Here is a 17,447-nt window from a genome sequence, read left to right as displayed (position 1 = left end):
GCCCCCAAGAAGCTAAAAATGATCACACAAGATTACACACTCACAGGTAAAAAAGGTCTGTGGGTCCTATCACTTGGTTAGTGGAGACATCTAAGTAGCTTACTTAAATTATTAAAGGAATAATCCTTTACATATTTCAGTTCCTCAAACCATGGCACCTGAATTCTGGCCAGATCACGGGTATAAATGGGGGTGAAACTATGCAGCCTTCCTAGCAACAAAGTGAGTGTCCTGCAAGCCTTAGTGTAGGCCTAAGGTGATGGCTTACAATCAGCCTATTCCATGAGATTTACCTACATTTCCAAATAGAATCATTGAGCAGGTAAGTACCTCTTGGTAGGTTTTGTGAGGCTTAAAAGATTCAAATTGTGAATTTTTGTACTACTACATATTGCTGAGAGATCATTTTCTCATTATAAAATATTCATTGCATGGACTAATAATAAGCATGCATAGCCTCCATTTTATTTCATCTATAGTCATCAAAGGATATATATGTATCAAAGGATACACACACACACATACACACACATATGCACATACACACACACATATGTTAATACCATAATTAAAATGGCCTTCCTTTAGGAAAATAAATTGAAAGTTGGTATATTGGACACACAGAAATTCCCAAATATTTATGTTATTTATATTTATTGGATGTTGTTAGAGACAGGTGGGGGTGAAAGTATGCAGCCTTCCTAGCAACAAAGTGAGTGTCCTGCGAGCCTTAGTGTAGGCCTATCAATATATATATATATGTGAGTGTGTGTGTGTGTGTGTCTGTGTGTGTCTGTGTGTGTGTGTGTGTAAAGCCTGATTTGTGGAAAATTAAAAGAAAAATAATCAGATAAAAGCCTCACTGATAAAGAGACTGAATGAAGAGAAATTACTAGTGCCTGAAAGTCCAGCAATCCGGCTATTTTCATGATAGCCGTTCTTTCCCATCCTTCATTGCTGGATATGGGAGTTGGGTCAGTGCAGAAGCTGTATGTGTGTAAGTGAGAAATCGAGTGGAGAAGAGTCCATAGTTCTACTTGACGTCCTGTCACTTAGCTCAGTGTAACTGGACCAGATGGTCTAGGATGGCATCTCTTGGCATGGCTCCATCATCCATCTGTGCTAGAGCCGTTTGCAATCTGCTGCCTTAGACCAGAGACTTGAGCCATATATTTCATACTTGGAAGGGGAAGGCTTTATGAGATTTGAGCTAAGCATTTTGTTTCACTCATAATTCATGTCTTCTGCTTACTCTGATTCTTTTGGCAGAAGACTTAAAAGTCATTACCTCTGTATTTATGGCTTTTTAGCGATAGACAGAAAATAAATTAAAACCATAATTAAAATGACCTTCCCTTGGGAAAATGAATCGAAACTTGGTTATTGGTTACATAGAAATTTCCAGAGTAGATGCAGACAGAAATAAGGAGATTATTATGCTGGTTAATGGTCACCTTCTTGGAGATGGTTTGCCAAACTTCACTCATTGTAGCCTTTGAATGACATGTCTTGTACTTTACTGGATTTAATTAAATAATATAAAAAAACAATCATCACAGTAAACATATCACAGCTATATAACAACTAGCTAACCAGCTTAGCATAAGAGAAGTTGATTTTTTGTGAAAAAGAGTATCCAGTACGCAGAATCATGATAATGGGCAAGAGACCCATTTTTCTTCATCTGTTCAACCGCACTGATGCACCAGAGGGCCAGGGCAGCACCATGCATGGTGTCTAGTTGGCAAGGTAGCCCATGTCCCATGAGCTTCTCACATGACTATAGGTGAAATTGCCTTAGATAACATAATTTTATGAATTCTCTCTCGGCATTGCTAGCCTTAGATATTTACAAGTCTAGAGCATCATGGAACTGCTAACAAGTCAAGTATTTTACACATCTCATTAATTTCTCAGTAATACTTCACGATAAATTCTACAAGGGCCATTATAAAAACAAAGCACTTAAGGCACAAACTAGGTAAGATCTCTCCGCAGATGCTCTTAGATGGTAGTTGATGGAACTATGATTGACCTGACTGGCAAAGCTGGTGTTCTGGAGATCAGGGTTCTACTTCTCAGGCCTTGCTGCTTAACTGAAGCTGGACTTTCCTTTTCTTTCCTTTTCTTCCTCTACCACCTTCTCTTTCTCCTCCTCCTCCTCGTCCTCCTTGTCCTCCTCCTCCTCCTCCTTTTCCTCCTCCTTTTCCTCCTCCTCCTCCTCCTCCTCCTTTTCCTCCTCCTCCTCCTCATCCTTCTTCTCCTCGTCCTCCTCCTCCTCCTCGTCCTCTTCCTCTTCCTCTTCCTCCTGTCTTTGGAGTGTATTTAAATGCCATAGGGAGATGAATGTGGACCCAGGAGTCTGGGTTAGTTGGTACTGTTCTTCTTCCTTAGGGTTGCCATTGCCTTCAGTTCCTTCAATCCTTCTCCTAACTATTCCATGGGGTTCCGCAACCTCAGCCTAAGGATTGGCTGTGAGTATCTGCTTTGTCTCAGTCAGCTGCTGGAAGAGCCTCTCAGAGCACAGCCAAGCTAGGCTCCCCCTCCTGCCTTCATCTTAATTTTTGAAACAGGGTGTCTCACTGAAACTAGAGCTTGCCATTTCAGCTAGATTGGCTAGCTAGCTAGACACATGCTTCAGCACCAACAGGGTTAGGGGAACGCACCGCAATGTCCAGCTTTTATGCTGCTTCTGGGGATGTGAACTCAGGTCCCTGTGTTTGCATGACAAGCATTTTCCCCATTGAGCTCCCCCCTCAGCTCTCCAGATTTACTTATTAAACAAACAAACAAACAAACTAGTTTAATTCAGTATATATCTAAGATTATATTAATTTATTAATTACATTTCTTTGGAACTCTAATGACCATGCCACAAGACCTCATTATGCTAATAGCTGACCTTCTATGAGCTCACTTAGAGAAAGTACAAATCTGTCTCAGGGAGGCATCACAAAGAAGTTAGATCTCTCTCTCTCTCCTCTCTCTCTCTCTCTCTCTCTCTCTCTCTCTCTTTTTCTACTGCCCAATCTTCATTCACTAAGAAGGTATCTCATTTTCATTTTAGCAAAATTGATTTTTTAACTCTGATCCCTATATTGTCATTACTATTCAACTTCAGTTTTTAGGAATATATGTTGTTCAATGTAAATCTTTCCTCCTTTTAAAATGACAATAAAGCCTGGAGAGCTGGCTTGATAGGTAAAGGTTCATTCCCAGCACACACACAGTAGATTCTAACTTCAGTTTTAAGGGATCTAATGTCCTCTTCTGGTATTTATTGGAACCATGCATGCAGGCAAAATAGTCATACATATAAAATCAGTAGAGACAATTAAAAATGTTAATGACAATATATAGAACTTAAGGCTCTAATCAGAAATATTTTGGAGGGACTATGATGGAAAAATGCCATTGACTCCTAGGACAGAAGCTGACTCAATTTTCCACTAAGGAAATAGCCACAGCCTTGGACAGAGTCATGGTAACTTTGAAACCACAATTCCTGCTTTTGAGACTTTGGATATTTTAAGGTGTTTCTACTGATGTAGGTATTCTTATTATATTGAATTTCTTTGTACCTAAATTTTGGATTGTTGACTTTTAAATTTTGGATTGTTTTAGCCTTTCAGGAATCTCAGATTACTCTTATAAGCTATAGAAAGAAGAGTTTCCCTCCCTCGGAAAATGCATGTATATGTGTGTTGAGGTAAATCTCCAACCCAAATAAGCCCAGGCAATGAAAGCACAACTGAATTAATATGAATACGTGCTGTGCGCCTAGATTGGGCAGGTCTACCACTACACTACCATCTTCCCCATTTATGAGACCCCTTATAACTTGCAGTTTCTCCAGGTTGTGTGCTTCTGCTCCGCTTTCCTTCCACCTCCTCCTTTGTCTCTCTCTCCTTTTCTCCCAAAACCTTCAGCTCCACCTTCCCCTCTTTCTCTGCCCAATCACCAGATCTAGCCTTTATTTTATAAATTAAGGTGGGAAGAAAGTTTATAGGAAATCACCTGAGTTCTGACTCATTCCTTATTCGCAGCCCCTCACAGGAGAATGGAATAAACATCCCCAGGGCTATCTGCAATACATGTGGGCCTGCCAAATTAGTGCAAATTTTTTACAAGTATTCTTACAAGTATTTAGTGTGTGTGTGAGTGTGTGTGTGTGTGTGTGTGTGTGTGTGTGTGTGTGTATGAGGCACATTGTGCATATTTATGATTTTAAAATGCTTGGTCAACTATGCCTAGACTCTTTCACTTGGGTGTTATTTACAGAAAGTAATATTAAGATTCAGAAATGTCCAGGTTGTCTTGAGCCCCTTCATTCTCTGAGGAGATAGTTATCTTTGCCTAATGTCTTTACTAGTTTTCACAGCTACCAATAAACACTTCATATCACTTCAGATTTCTTGGCATATATATATATATATATATATATGTATATATATATAGAGAGAGAGAGGGGGGATGTATATAATTTTTTTTAACAAAAACCTGTGAGGTGTTGGCAGCATAACACATTTTATAAAGGTATATTAAGGACCTTAAGTTTCTTTAGATCCAGATATCATGTGTCAAAATACAATTCTCAAGACAGTAAGCATAGTTCTCATAAACACAGACAGAGAGCAGATGCTGAGATTTCATTTAGCTTAGCTAGCAAGTTGACAAAGCCAGCTTGAGATCTGCATCCATTGCTTTAGCAAATCAGACGCATAAAGATACATTTCTGTGACAGCCCCCAGGGAGGCCAATTTTTCCTTCATCAATTCTTTGATTTATAGAATCCATTTGAGCAGAAAACTTAAAAACTCTGCCTAGATAAGATCTCTGGTGCTAAGACGGATCTATTTTGCTCTGCTAAGACCCATGATCCTTCACCATGCATCACACTCTTCTGAATGGCATGTTAAACAGATTGTGGGCTCCACTGTGGCTTCTGCAGAGCTGCAGCCTATGTTTGTACCCATTGCATCCATTGGTGTGGCTTGCTGTGCCTGGGTTATATTGCCTGAAGATCTAGCAAAGTACTAGCAGGCTTGCCTAAGTCAGAAGGAAGGCCTGGTACCCTCTGACTGGCTCTTGTGATTTCTTCTATGCCCTTTCTATTTGCCTTCCCTGTCTCATCTGTACACACTAGACCATCTACCCCTGTGGCTTCCATTCCCAAGTCTTCATCCAGCACATCTGCCCTCTGTGAATGTTCCGGTAACTGAAACTTTCAAATCTTCAGGGACAGTCAAGTTCCCAGTATCTACCCCAGAAGAGGCCTGGCCATCCTTACTTGTGCCATTTCCGTCAATGAGTTTAATTTTACTTTCAACTAGTATTACAAGGCTCCAGGTCATGTGCTGTTGTAAACTCTAAGGTACTCCTCCCTGGTAATCATTAGTGAGCTCCTCATAAGGGAGATACTTTTTAAGTTTTGCATGTTTGGAAGCACAAGGACATGCTCCTCATTTTTCCATCTGCTAGGCTTCAGCTTACTCTTTTAATCTCTTGTCAAAAGTAAACATGACCTGGATGACACAGCAACAGACTTGCTTAGAGGCCCCCAGCCCTACACAAAGAACTCCAGGCAACCAGAATGCGGAGAGCCTAAGAAAGTTTACCCTAAGGATCAGCCCCCAAATTGGTTATCCAATACCAAATGGTCATTCTTGAAATTATATATGTACAAGTAACAGTATATGCTAATCATTATTAGTTAGAGAAAATAGGCCAGAGACCATTAAGTTAGAGAGAACAGGGTGGGCCCCTGCTCTCTCTGCTCAGCATGGGAGCAGTTAGAGGGAGAAAAGGAAAAAGGAGAAAAATGACATAGTTGTCTCTTAATTTTGAAAATTAAAAAAAATGTAAAAACTTGAATGACTCCAAGGAAATGTGAAGACTCAGGGAAGGGCTGGAGCTGCTCTTGGTCCTCTCTGGGAAGATTCTGAAGGACTGACTTTGAGGGATGATTAAATCTGTACCTGGGAGTTGGAGGTGATTGGGGCAGGATGTATGTTTTAGGAGTTTGACAGGGTAAAGGAGGGATGATTAAGAAAATTATCAGATGAGATCAGGTTCGTTCTTAGGGGCCAGAAGATGGAAGCAATCCAGATGTTCCTCAAACGAAGAATGGATACAGAAAATGTGGTTCATTTACACAATAGAATACTATTCAGTTACTAAGAATGAGGACATCATGAGTTTTGCAGGCAAATGGATGGAACTAGGAAATATAATTCTGAGGTAACCCAGACCCAAAAGGGCATACATGACAGACTCTAGCATGGCTGTCTTCTGAAAAGCCCAACCAGTAGCTGACTGAGACAGATGCAGATACTTACATCCTATCATTGGACGGAAGTCAGGGACCCCTATGGTTGAATTAAGGAAAGGATTAAAGAAGGGGAAGAGGGGGACAACCCCATAGGAAGACCAACAGTCTCTACTAAACCCCTGGGAGCTCCCAGAGACCGAGCCACTAACCAGGCAGCATAGGTGAGCTAGTCTGAGGCCCCCAACACACACATAGTAGAGGACTGCCTAGTCTGACCTCAGTGAGAGAAGATGCTCCTAATCCTGGAGAGACTCGAGGCCCCAGGGAGAGGGGGAGGCCTGGTGGTTGTGGAGCATCCTCTAAGAGATGGGTGAGGAGATAAGGAACTGTGGGAGGGGTGACGGGGACAACAGCTGGATTGTAAATAAGTAAAATTAAAAAAGAAAGAAAATCATCAGAGCCAACAATGGTGATGCATGCCTTTAATCCCAGCACTCAGAAGTAAAGACAGACCAGTCTCTGTGAATTCAAGGCCAGCCTGGTGTGGAGTGAGTTTCAGGATAGCCAGTTATGTAGCAGCAACCTTGTCTTGGAAAAAAAAAAGAAAGAAAAGAAAGAATGCTATCAAGAAGATGAAATAGCATCAACTGAGGGACATTTAGTTGCAGAGAGAATGACTTGAGTATGGGAGTTCTACAGTGGATTTTAATAATGTTATAGAAGGAAGTTTTTCAGCAAAAAATGGGGGTGAAGGGAGACTACAAAACTTGCTTAATTTTGGAAAGGAAATATTTTTATCAAATTAGAGGAAAGAATGCATATGAGCTTGTGGCTTAAGTAAGACTAAGTATTGGCTATCTCTAAAGAGAGAGACCTAGTGGGTCAGTCCGGGACAGAATGAGTTTCCTAAAGGACAGCCTGACACAAGGATTCCTTCTTTTCCTGCCACTATCGTTAGGTGTGCAAGGCTGAGGGCATAGACCGCTACACAAAACAGCATGAACTGGATTCCATTTCTGTGTAGTACCTAGCAGAACTGGAATCTGCTTTCGTACTTCCTTGAGAAGAAGCTGCCCGCTCACTCCAGTACTCCAGTACGGGTGTGGAAGGGGTTAGGGGTAAGGCCACTCTTACTGTTTAAGTGGAGCCATGAGAATGTGTGTATCTCTTTCTAGGACCAAGAAACCTCCTTCCCCAGGGCGCTCTCAGCTCAGAGGCTGTCCCCGCGGTGGTGCTTCCTAGATGGTGAGTGTTTGGGGACCTGGCAGAGACTGGACTGGGAGTCAGCAGAACAAGGTGTGGCTGACTTAGCTGCTCTTCCTAAAGTCTTCCTGGGGTCGGCATTTACATTTCAATGGTGTAGACTTGCTGAGTTTCTGTACCTTTCCTGGAGTCATTTCCCTTAAAGCACCTCAGCATCAAATTGTTTAAAGTGACACTCCCTTCATCACCACCTTCCTTTCCTGAAAGCCTTGAGTCCCTGCCTCAGAGGTGTGGGCTAAAACCTACAGTCTATAATCACAAGATAGATACTAATTCCTGCATTGCTTCCATGCCTGGACATTTTCATGTTAGTGTTTTGAGGCTGTCATTTCAGTATAGTGCATACATACGAGGGAAACAAAGAGTTCCCCTTGCGTCCGTAACTTTTCTGCTGAGTGTGACCTATTGTGCACCTAACAGGGTCAGTTATCATGTGAGCATTTAATGAGTCTTCCTGACTGCCACCTCATGCATTTTTCACTTTCCTAGATGCTGTTGAATTCCAATTTTGCACCCAATTATCTACACTGCAATGTATCTTCATCTCTATATATGCCTGCTTATCTCCTATCCGGGACAGCTAGCTGAAGTATATGTTGTGTGCACAGAGATAGAATGTTCTTCTTCATGGTCCTTTGTTTATTAGTGTGTTCAGCTTCGAGGATGTAGGGATGGAAATAATTTGGTTAATTACTCAGACAGGCACAGATAGATACTAAGTCTAACACATGCCAACCAAGATACAGGTTTCTATTCCTAGATCAGCTGACTGATGACTTCCCTCCAATCCCTGCTAATCCATAGCTGTGGGAGGCATAATCATTCCCTGCTCCCAGAGTCATGAGAGGTAATGTGTATCTAAGGAAATCAAGAATTTACACAATTCATTATGCTCCATCTATAGGCTTAGATAAATTTGTATTAGGAATAGGAATTTTAACTATGGAACTGTATTACTATATGAGTATTCTATTGCAAACCTTTCTTAATTGCTTTGAGCACTTATTTTTAACATTATAAGTTAAGCATACAAGATGGTATGTTCATGCATTGGAAATCTTTTATGATTGACTCTTGATTGGCATCAAGGCTGAAGTCTTGTCCAAAAGAACAGAGAAGACTATGCTGGTATTCGGGTGATTTAGACTTAGGATTTTAAGCAAGACTTTGACTCTCCTATTTCTGAGCCCAGTTTCCTTTAGAGAGTTACTTTCCCCCCTCTTTTTAAAATTAAAATTGAGTCTTCTATCATACAATACATCCATACCACAGTGCCCCCTTCATCTACTCCTCTGAACATCCGCAACTCCCAACTCTCATCTCTCCCAGATCCACTCCTCCATCTTCCATCAGAAAAGAGCAGGTCTTCCAGAGACAACAAGCAAACAGGACAAAACAAGATATAGCAATTAGGCAAAAGCCCTCATATCAAAGCTGGACAAGGCAACAGGAGAGGAGGATAAGAGACTTAAGGGCAGGAAAAAGAATCAGAGATGCACCCACTCCCACTGTTAAGGAAATACCACAAAACACCAAGCTAACAACCACAATATATATGCAGAGGACCTGGTGCAGACCTGTGCAGGCTCTGCTGCTTCAGTCTTGGTGAGCCTCTCTGTACCCTGCTTAGTTGATTCAGTGGACCACATTCTTTTGGTGTCCTCCACCCCGTCTGATTTTACAGTTTTTCTGTCCCCTCTTCCATAGAATTTCCAGAGCTCCATGGGAGCCCAATGGAGACCTCTGATATAGCCTCTCTCTCCTCATAAAGTCTGGTTGTAGGTCTTTGTACCCACACCCATCTGCTGCTGGAAGAAGCCAGAGAATTACTTTTAAAGTTTGTGGTTAAAAGCAAATATTTGCATCTGTTTCTATGTCTGTATTTCTTACTGCTTTTGGTGTGTTTTGTAAAAACTCTCATATTTGGGCTCTGTTAGATTTAAATAAGGAAAAATATATTTTTAAATATATTTAATATTAAGAAAAATCAAATGCAAATACATAGGGTGCTCAGAAACCCTTTATGTTTTACTTCGGAAGTTTTCTTCCTTAAATAGATGCAGCCCAGTCCCATTTAGAGATTGCCTAAACAATAATTTTTGTTTTGTTATGGCTTCCTTCAGACATGTCTCTAGGGACAGATTGTGGAAGGGAAATGATTTCTTTGTGGTCTCTGGCCTGTATCTTCAAATTGTTTTCCAAAATGAGAGTCATATTCCTGGGAAGTCTGTCTAACTATAATAGATCTTTCCTGGGTTTCTTTACTTAATAGAATATTCAGTTCTTCTGTCAGTTAAAGTCCTGTGATAATTCCTGGAAACATAGGAGAATAAGCAAAAGAGAGCCCTTTAAAGATGGAGGCTTTTTAGTCTCGGAGCCATCTTTGAAGCTGCCTCTGTAAGGGGTTAAGTAACCTGACAGTGTGGGTAGGTTTAGGAGCAGCAGACTTTCTGCTGTTGGCAGTTGGAGTGGAGAACAATTTTGTTACGTAGAATCCATCAGAGATCACCACTCAGACACAGTTTATAGACAATTGAAAATCTTTATTTTCACCATCTGGGACTTCTATACTCAGGTATTCAGGACCTAACTGTAGCACAGAGTGTACAGGGCACAAGGATTTTGAGGCAAAAACCAAATCCTGGCATCTCAATCAGCAGCTTTGTGTACACAGGAACTTGACAGAAGCAAAGATAAACAGTTAGTTGTAGGAGAGGGTTCTGTGCAAGCAATTACAGAAGCAAGTAAGTTAGCTAGCTCATTTTGACCTTGGGTTTCTAGAATCGTTGTAAAATTCTTCACCAAGGAGATGAAATACTTGTTAAACCTGAAATGGCCTCAGCAGGAATTCAGAGATGGAGGAACCTCTGTACTGTTTGCCCTGTCAGAGTTTCACATAGACTGAAGCATTTAATTTATAGTTTAAAGACAAACAAGATACAAGTCACTGTGAGGCTGAAAGGCCCCAGGAACACTGGAATAGCAGTGGCCAGAAGCATGGAAGTGATGGCTTTTTAATAACAGATTTAGAAACTGGCCACCCATATCATATGCTATAATATGAAGGTTTTGATTGACAGCATAGTAGAAAGGAAGGATGCGAATCTGGTGACAAATATAAATGACTCTAAATGCCCTGTGTATTTCCTTTAGCAACTTCTGCTGATCGCTTTTATCGAATAGACAGATCTCAGGTAAGTTCTTTCCAGATTATTTAAGAAAGTGAAACATCCCCAAGTTAATACAATCTGTTGGTAGCTAGTCTCATAGATTTTTTTTCTAATGAAAAGATTAAAGTATTACCAGATTATAGGATGGTGGTTATAATCTAAGCCACAATGCTTTTTGTCAGCATGTGTTTTATGACTTACGGGCTCAGTGAAATGGCTTGACATGGCAAGTGCTCACTTGCCATAGATAATAACTTGGATGACAACTATTATCACAGTTCTGCCCTTGAAGTTCTTTTACAAGGAACTTTTTATTCTGGCCAAAGCAAACCTTATGTTTTTTAAAGATATTTTTGATTAGCTACTGTATGTGTGTATGTGATATAGTAGATTTGCTTTATTAACACTCTCTCATATTTAATAATGATGAAAAAATTATGTTTACCCAAGCTTAACAACTCCTCCCACTATTGAGATTTTCCTGGAAAAATACTATGAGGTATTAAACCCATTGAAAACCGACTCTTTCTTAACCATTGCCACTTAGCTTTGGCTACATTGTGGGGCAGAAGTCTGAGCTTTCATGTACTCATTCATACTGGAGCAGGTGCCATGTGGGATGTCATATCTTTGATAGCATCTGGGAAGAAGCAGGGGAATGATCATTTCTGGTCCTATAGACACAATCCTGGTTAGGTGTAAATCCTGAACCAGGCAGGTTCATCTTGCCCCATTGTCCTCTGCTTGAGACAGAATCAGGGAGGGATGGCAGATGCCCAAGCCCCTGGTTAAGGAGTGGAATTATTTGGTACATTGTGTAGTTCACTTCACCTTGAGACCAAGCATGCTTGGTTCTGTTATTCTCAGGTTGGTGATGTCAATACCTTGACAGGCTTGTTTTCCTCCCTTAGGAACATTTGCACTTTGTGATGGAGATTTCTCATGATGAGATTTTTATTCTGGACCCAGATATGGTGGTGTCACAGCAGGCAGGGACACCTCCAGGAATGCCTGACCTGGTGGTTGAACAGGCTACTGGGTGAGTGTATTTCTTCTCTGTTGGTGCCGCCTTGGCTGGCTGTGGAGTGACCTCCATATCTCCTTTGGCTTTGGACTTGATAATCTAATGACATAAAAATATTTTGAATACAGATTTACTGATGTTTCCTTAAAGTCAAGTAAAGTAAAGGCACTTGGTTCCGTAGTTGTCTCATTTTATAGAGATATTTTCTTTCCTCCAGTGTTTTGGGTTTTTTTTTGTCATTATTATCAAAGTACTTTATGCTCATTTGCATATAGTTTAAATAGGCAGCTATATTACCCCCAAATTTGAGCAGCACTAATGAAAAATTACACAGGTCGTTGTATTAAAACACTATTTGAGTAATTGGACAGATGGCTCAGCAGTTAAAGAGCATGCACTTTTCTTACAGAGAACCTGAGTTCAGTTCCCAGCCCTCCCATTGGGGAACTATACCACTATATTCCAGCTTCAGGGAGACTGATGCCCTCTTCTTGACTCTGTGGGCACTTAGACTCTCATGTGTACATAACCACACATAAATACACACTGTATATATACATAAAAAATAAGATAAAATCTTTTTAAAAAGAATGTTTAAAACTGAGTTAAAATTGAAAATCAGTAGAAAAGTTTACAAAAAAAAAAGCTATCAAGCATTTCTACATACCTTGCAAAAGTTCCTAAAGCAAATGACACTATAGTTATATTTATAGTAAAATCACAATGCACAGTCTGTGGTGAGTTTACTAAAGAAATCAGCATCTTGTACCATGTTTTAAGTTATTTTAAAAACATTTATCAATTCAAAAGTACTTATTGGGAGTTGTTACACACCAGGTACTACCGTAAACATGTGAGAGTTATAATAATAGTGCAAAATTCAGAACGGACAAACATCTCTGTCCTTGTGAAGTATAAAACAAATAGATAGTAGCTCCCTGGTGTATGGGAGTGGTGACTGAAATACAGGTTGCCCAAGAAAACATATACAGGCACTCATAGCAAACATACATTGTGTGTCCGTAATGATGGAGCATAAACAAGTGTAGTCCCCAGAGAGAATCCAGCTTGAAGCCATGCCCTACTGCAGAAGAGACAGATGCTGGTGCCTACAGTCCACCCCACATAATAAAGACTTATATTTGTTTGATGAGGATGGAGCCATCTGTTAAGGCAGCTTTGGACACTTTCCTCTTTCTATGCCAAGTAGTCACCCAAAGGGACAGCTTTCTTTTTTGTTAGAGTTTTGTCACTTAAATCCAAACACAGAGTGGCCTGAAAGTCCATTAGACCTTGATTTCCTATTTCTCAGCTGCAGTGTCTTCCAGAAGATGCTAAGAATAGGTTGGGCTTTCTCACTTTCTAAACTATATTTCTATGCCTGGCTCCTTTAATTCTTCACTCATGTCCCATGCAATAAAATGGCTTAATAGTCTTCGAATCAAAATGCCTCATCAATATGAAAAAAAAAAGGACAAAAATCATACAAGTTACTTTCAGGGCTGTTGCGAAATGTTGGCTATGAAGTATGTATCTAGTAAAAATGGATTCTACTTCTCATGTTTAAGACAAGATCATTATGAGAGAAATGCAGAGTGAGATGTACCGTTTCTTTCTGGTGCCATTTTTGCTGCAGGCTGTCTGACTGGTGGAACCCTGCCCTGAGGAAACGTATGCTAAGTGACAGTGGGATGATCACACCCCACTATGAGGACTCAGATCTGAAAGACTTTAGCCACTCCAGAGTGCTACAGTGAGTATCCCGCTATTTTATAATTATTGCTTTGAGATTATAATATAGTTACATCATTTCCCCTTGACTTTCCTTCCTCCATACTCTCCCTTATACCCTCCCTGCTTTCTTTCAAATTCACGATCTCTTTTTTATTAATTGTTGTTGTTGTTGGTGGTGGTGGTGTGTAACCTGTTCAGTCTGAAGAATATTACTTGTATAAGAGCCATAGACCATCTAACAAAAACCACAAGAGCTGGCATGAGAAGCCCTCTTTTGAGTTGTTGGTCAGAGTTGTCCTAGAGATTCCCAGAACACCACAGGCTAGGCTATTGTTACTGCCCTTGGTTCTTCCCCAAAGGCAGAAGATAAGTCTTATTGCTGACAACACCGCACACGTCAGAGGGCGCAGAGGCTACTAAGCTGGGTCTTGCAGTTTGCCTTTGTGCTGTTGTGATTGGTGAGGGGCGGGGGAAGAGGGGGCTGAAGCAAGAACTGTTTTCAGTGGTACTCAAGCTGTCTCGTGTCTCTGTGTCACTCTTGACACTCACTTGGCTTAGGTTTCCCTGCATGTAGCATCCTGGTGGATTTCCACCTTTGATTTTTCTCCCTTGTGAGCGACCTTGAGACTGTGCACCTAGGTCTGTCAACACTTTTAACTTCACTAGTATTTTTGTTCCTGGAGACCAGAGTGTGTCAGATCCCCCCTGTGAACTCCGTCCTGAAGAGTTTTGAATAGTTAGGAAGGGATACACAGGTTTTCACTGTGTGACCACTGGGATTTGTTGCTTTGTCTCAATTTCTCAGTGTAGGTATGTGCTTTATGCAATATTGTCCACCAGTTGTTGTTTTTTTTTTTTTTCCTACAGTGGTGTGGTAATTTTAATTGTTACCTCGACATACTTTTGAATCACCTGAGAATAGTCTTAGTGTGGGATTGTCTAGATCATGTTGGCCTATAGGCCTGCCTGTGAGGAGTTTTCTTTATTATGTTAATTGATGTGGAAAGAGCCAGTCTAATGGTGGGTGGTATTATTTCCTGAGTTTGAATTTTGGATTTTATGAAAGAAGAGAAAGCTGGCTGAGCAGTCAGCTTGCACGCATTAATTCATATCTCTCTGCTCGTGAGCACAAATGAGATATGATACTACCTCTGGGTCCCCCCACCCTGAATTCCCAACAATGATGGACTGTAACCTAGAACTGCGAGCTACAATTAATGCGTCCTTCTCTAAGATGACATAAGGAAGCTGGGACAAGGCAGGTGCTATTTGTTTGTAGATGTGGCATGTATGGATAAACAAATACAATTTTGTGTAGGCGATCATCGAAGGCATCTTTTTTCTTCAGGTGTTATGTTGGAAAGCAGCGTGCTGCTCGAAATTTTGCAGAAAAGTTGATACTTTGCGCTATATGAATCATCTTCTCTGCCCATATTTTGTTACTGGAACACATTATAGAGTATAATCACAATAGGTCACAAGTAATCTTATTTGTACCCAGTTTTAACTCAGAACAGTCATCCCATCTCAGAAATTATAGAAGAAGAACATTGTCATTTAGGAAACTGGTTTTTTTTTTTTTTTCGTTTTGTTTTGTTTTGAGTTGAGTTGAGTTGAGTACAGGGTTCTAATCAAATAATGATACTGACTTTAAAATGTTCAATCTTACCTTTCCACAGACTAACAAGATTATTTAGCTTCTTAGGAGCCCACAGTTAAATGAAGAGGCAAGACACTGCATTGTTTCTTAAGAAAGGCCGGAAGCAATTTCCCCAAGACAAAGGGAGAAAAATGAGAAATCTCAAGCTAATTATTTCATTGGCAAAGGTTCTACTCAGGCACCCTGAGGGCAAAAGGAGACTTCATTTTAATTACTTCCCTGTATGACCTCCTATTTTTTTATGTGAGGAGGATAAAGGAAAAAAAAAAAAGAATTGCTATGGGTTTTCTCTTTTTAATTAAACTGTGTTGTTGGTTCCGGGTAGCTTTTTGATTGCTTACAATTCAGAGTGTTTTTCCATTTCGTTTTTGTACAGAATTAGGGCTTGTGAACAGGAATGACTCAGCCATCCGTGAATGGCTAAATAAGTGGCCATCTATCTGTGGGCAGCCTTATTGGAAAATTAAACTTTTAATTAGCTGCAGAAATAAATATTAAGCCTTTACAGACGAGCTGAGTGTTTCAGTGTGTTCTTGGTTTCCAGAGAGTAGACGATTTCAATCTAGGCTTCTGTAGTCAGTATCCTAGAGAGCATACTCATATACATGTTGTAACATATGAAAAGTAATTTATGAAATAGTTGACAGTCTTGCCAAGAGTGGCACATACATGTAGAGCTTCCATAACAGGCTATGCTGTGTACTCTTAGTTCCACCTGTGTTTCTCTGACCCACAGCAGATACCAAAGTGCTTTATGTAAAATGGTTCAGTGTTTGTAAATAACCCACTTCTCTAATCTACATGCTATGTAATATGAGATAAACCCTCCATATGCACTTGTAGTATTGCATTACTACAAGTATACAAAGAATAAGAAGATGCATACATGTATAGGAAAGAATAAGAAGAGCCATACATGTTCACTACAAATAATGTTTTACTGAAATATTTTTTATCATTGCTTGATTGAATCCATGGATTTCCAGACATGGAGCACTCATTGTAGTGTCTCGCGTGTAGATCACGCGCATGTATTTTCAAAGCTCCTTAATGTCACAAAGTATTTTCACAGTAGATATTTTTTAGGAATAAATACATGAAAAGAACACGAGGAGTTATTGCAGTAAGACTGGTGTCTGCTAGAGCAGCCTTAAAACCTCAGTCAATGTGGAAACAAAAGCAGGTTTAATTTCATCATCTTGATGATATTAAGTAACCAATTCCTGAAGAACAAACCAAAAGCATTGAAGCTGACAAATATTATCTATCAGAATTTGACATGTTAAAAACATTCACAGAATGATTTGTGACTCTAAATCATTTAGCAATGAAAGTGATTGTATGCAAATATGCCAATGTTTTACTTGCAGGAGAACCTCAGGTAAGAATAAAGACATAGAGCTAGGCAATGGTGGCATACGTCTTTAATCCCAGCACTTGGGAGGCAGAGGCAGGTGGATTTCTGAGTTCAAAGCCAGCCTGGTCTACAGAGTACAGCCAGGGCTATTACAGAGAAACCCTGTCTCGAAAAAAAAAAAAAAGAAAGAAAAAACTAAAGACATACTTACTGCAGCTTGATAGGCCAGAGCTGGTTGATATTTCAGATTTTTGGTTTATGAGACCTTCCTAAATTGATGGAAAGGCATGCATTCATTTATTATATTATATTTATTATAATAATATATTATTATCCCCAAGTCCTAAACCTGAAAGATCCAAGCTGTAGGAACTATCTAGGCCCTGGTCTAGGGCAGGAGGGTGAGGCTAAAGTTGGGTGAGGCAACCCTAGGTCAGGCCGTTTCCTGACAATAATGAGAAGTGAAATTGAGTTCATTAGGAAACCATGGAGACCTCTGTGTCTAAGCTTTTATGTGTTACCTTGTCAGCTGATCGATCTCTGTGATTGGCAGAATAGCTCACTCGCAGACAAGAGTCTCTGTGAGCAAGCTTGAGCTACAGTGTATGAAGTCTGATTTATGATTCCATTTTACTTCTAGGAAACACATTCAATTACTGAACCAGCGAGTATTGGGGTCACCTTCGGTACCCATGAAAGGCAATGGAAATACAAGCCTAAATAAGAAACTCCTTGCCCTTGAAGAGCTTATATTTAGTGGGGGAAATCTTATAGAAATCATTGGTTGTAATTCACTTTGATACATATCACAATGGATATATGCAAAGACAAAACTAGAAATCAGAATTTGCTTCTTCCCTTATACTCTATTTTTATTTTTTTCTCATATGGAGTGTATGAATACTTTTTTTTTATTTTAGATATTTTCTTTATTTACATGCGAATTTCTCCATTCCCAGTTTCCCCTC

At 40.1% G+C, this 17,447-nt stretch overlaps 1 protein-coding gene across 6 annotated transcripts in view; it reads left to right on the top strand.

The window, feature by feature from the left end:
• Dgki (diacylglycerol kinase iota) overlaps positions 1-17,447 on the top strand; it is a 456,269-nt gene that overhangs the window by 370,842 nt on the left and 67,980 nt on the right. For all 6 annotated transcript variants that reach the window (XM_031381541.1, XM_031381543.1, XM_031381545.1 and 3 more), the window contains 4 exons: positions 7,447-7,516; positions 10,688-10,728; positions 11,616-11,743; positions 13,365-13,481. In XM_031381541.1, coding sequence (XP_031237401.1) covers positions 7,447-7,516; positions 10,688-10,728; positions 11,616-11,743; positions 13,365-13,481 — 356 coding nt within the window. The remainder of the gene's footprint in view (positions 1-7,446; positions 7,517-10,687; positions 10,729-11,615; positions 11,744-13,364; positions 13,482-17,447) is intronic.

This window comes from Mastomys coucha, unplaced genomic scaffold (genome assembly GCF_008632895.1).
Source record: "Mastomys coucha isolate ucsf_1 unplaced genomic scaffold, UCSF_Mcou_1 pScaffold20, whole genome shotgun sequence".
NCBI lineage: Eukaryota > Metazoa > Chordata > Mammalia > Rodentia > Muridae > Mastomys > Mastomys coucha.
Note: the sequence above shows the minus strand (reverse complement) of the source record. Positions and strands in the feature narration are given on the sequence as shown.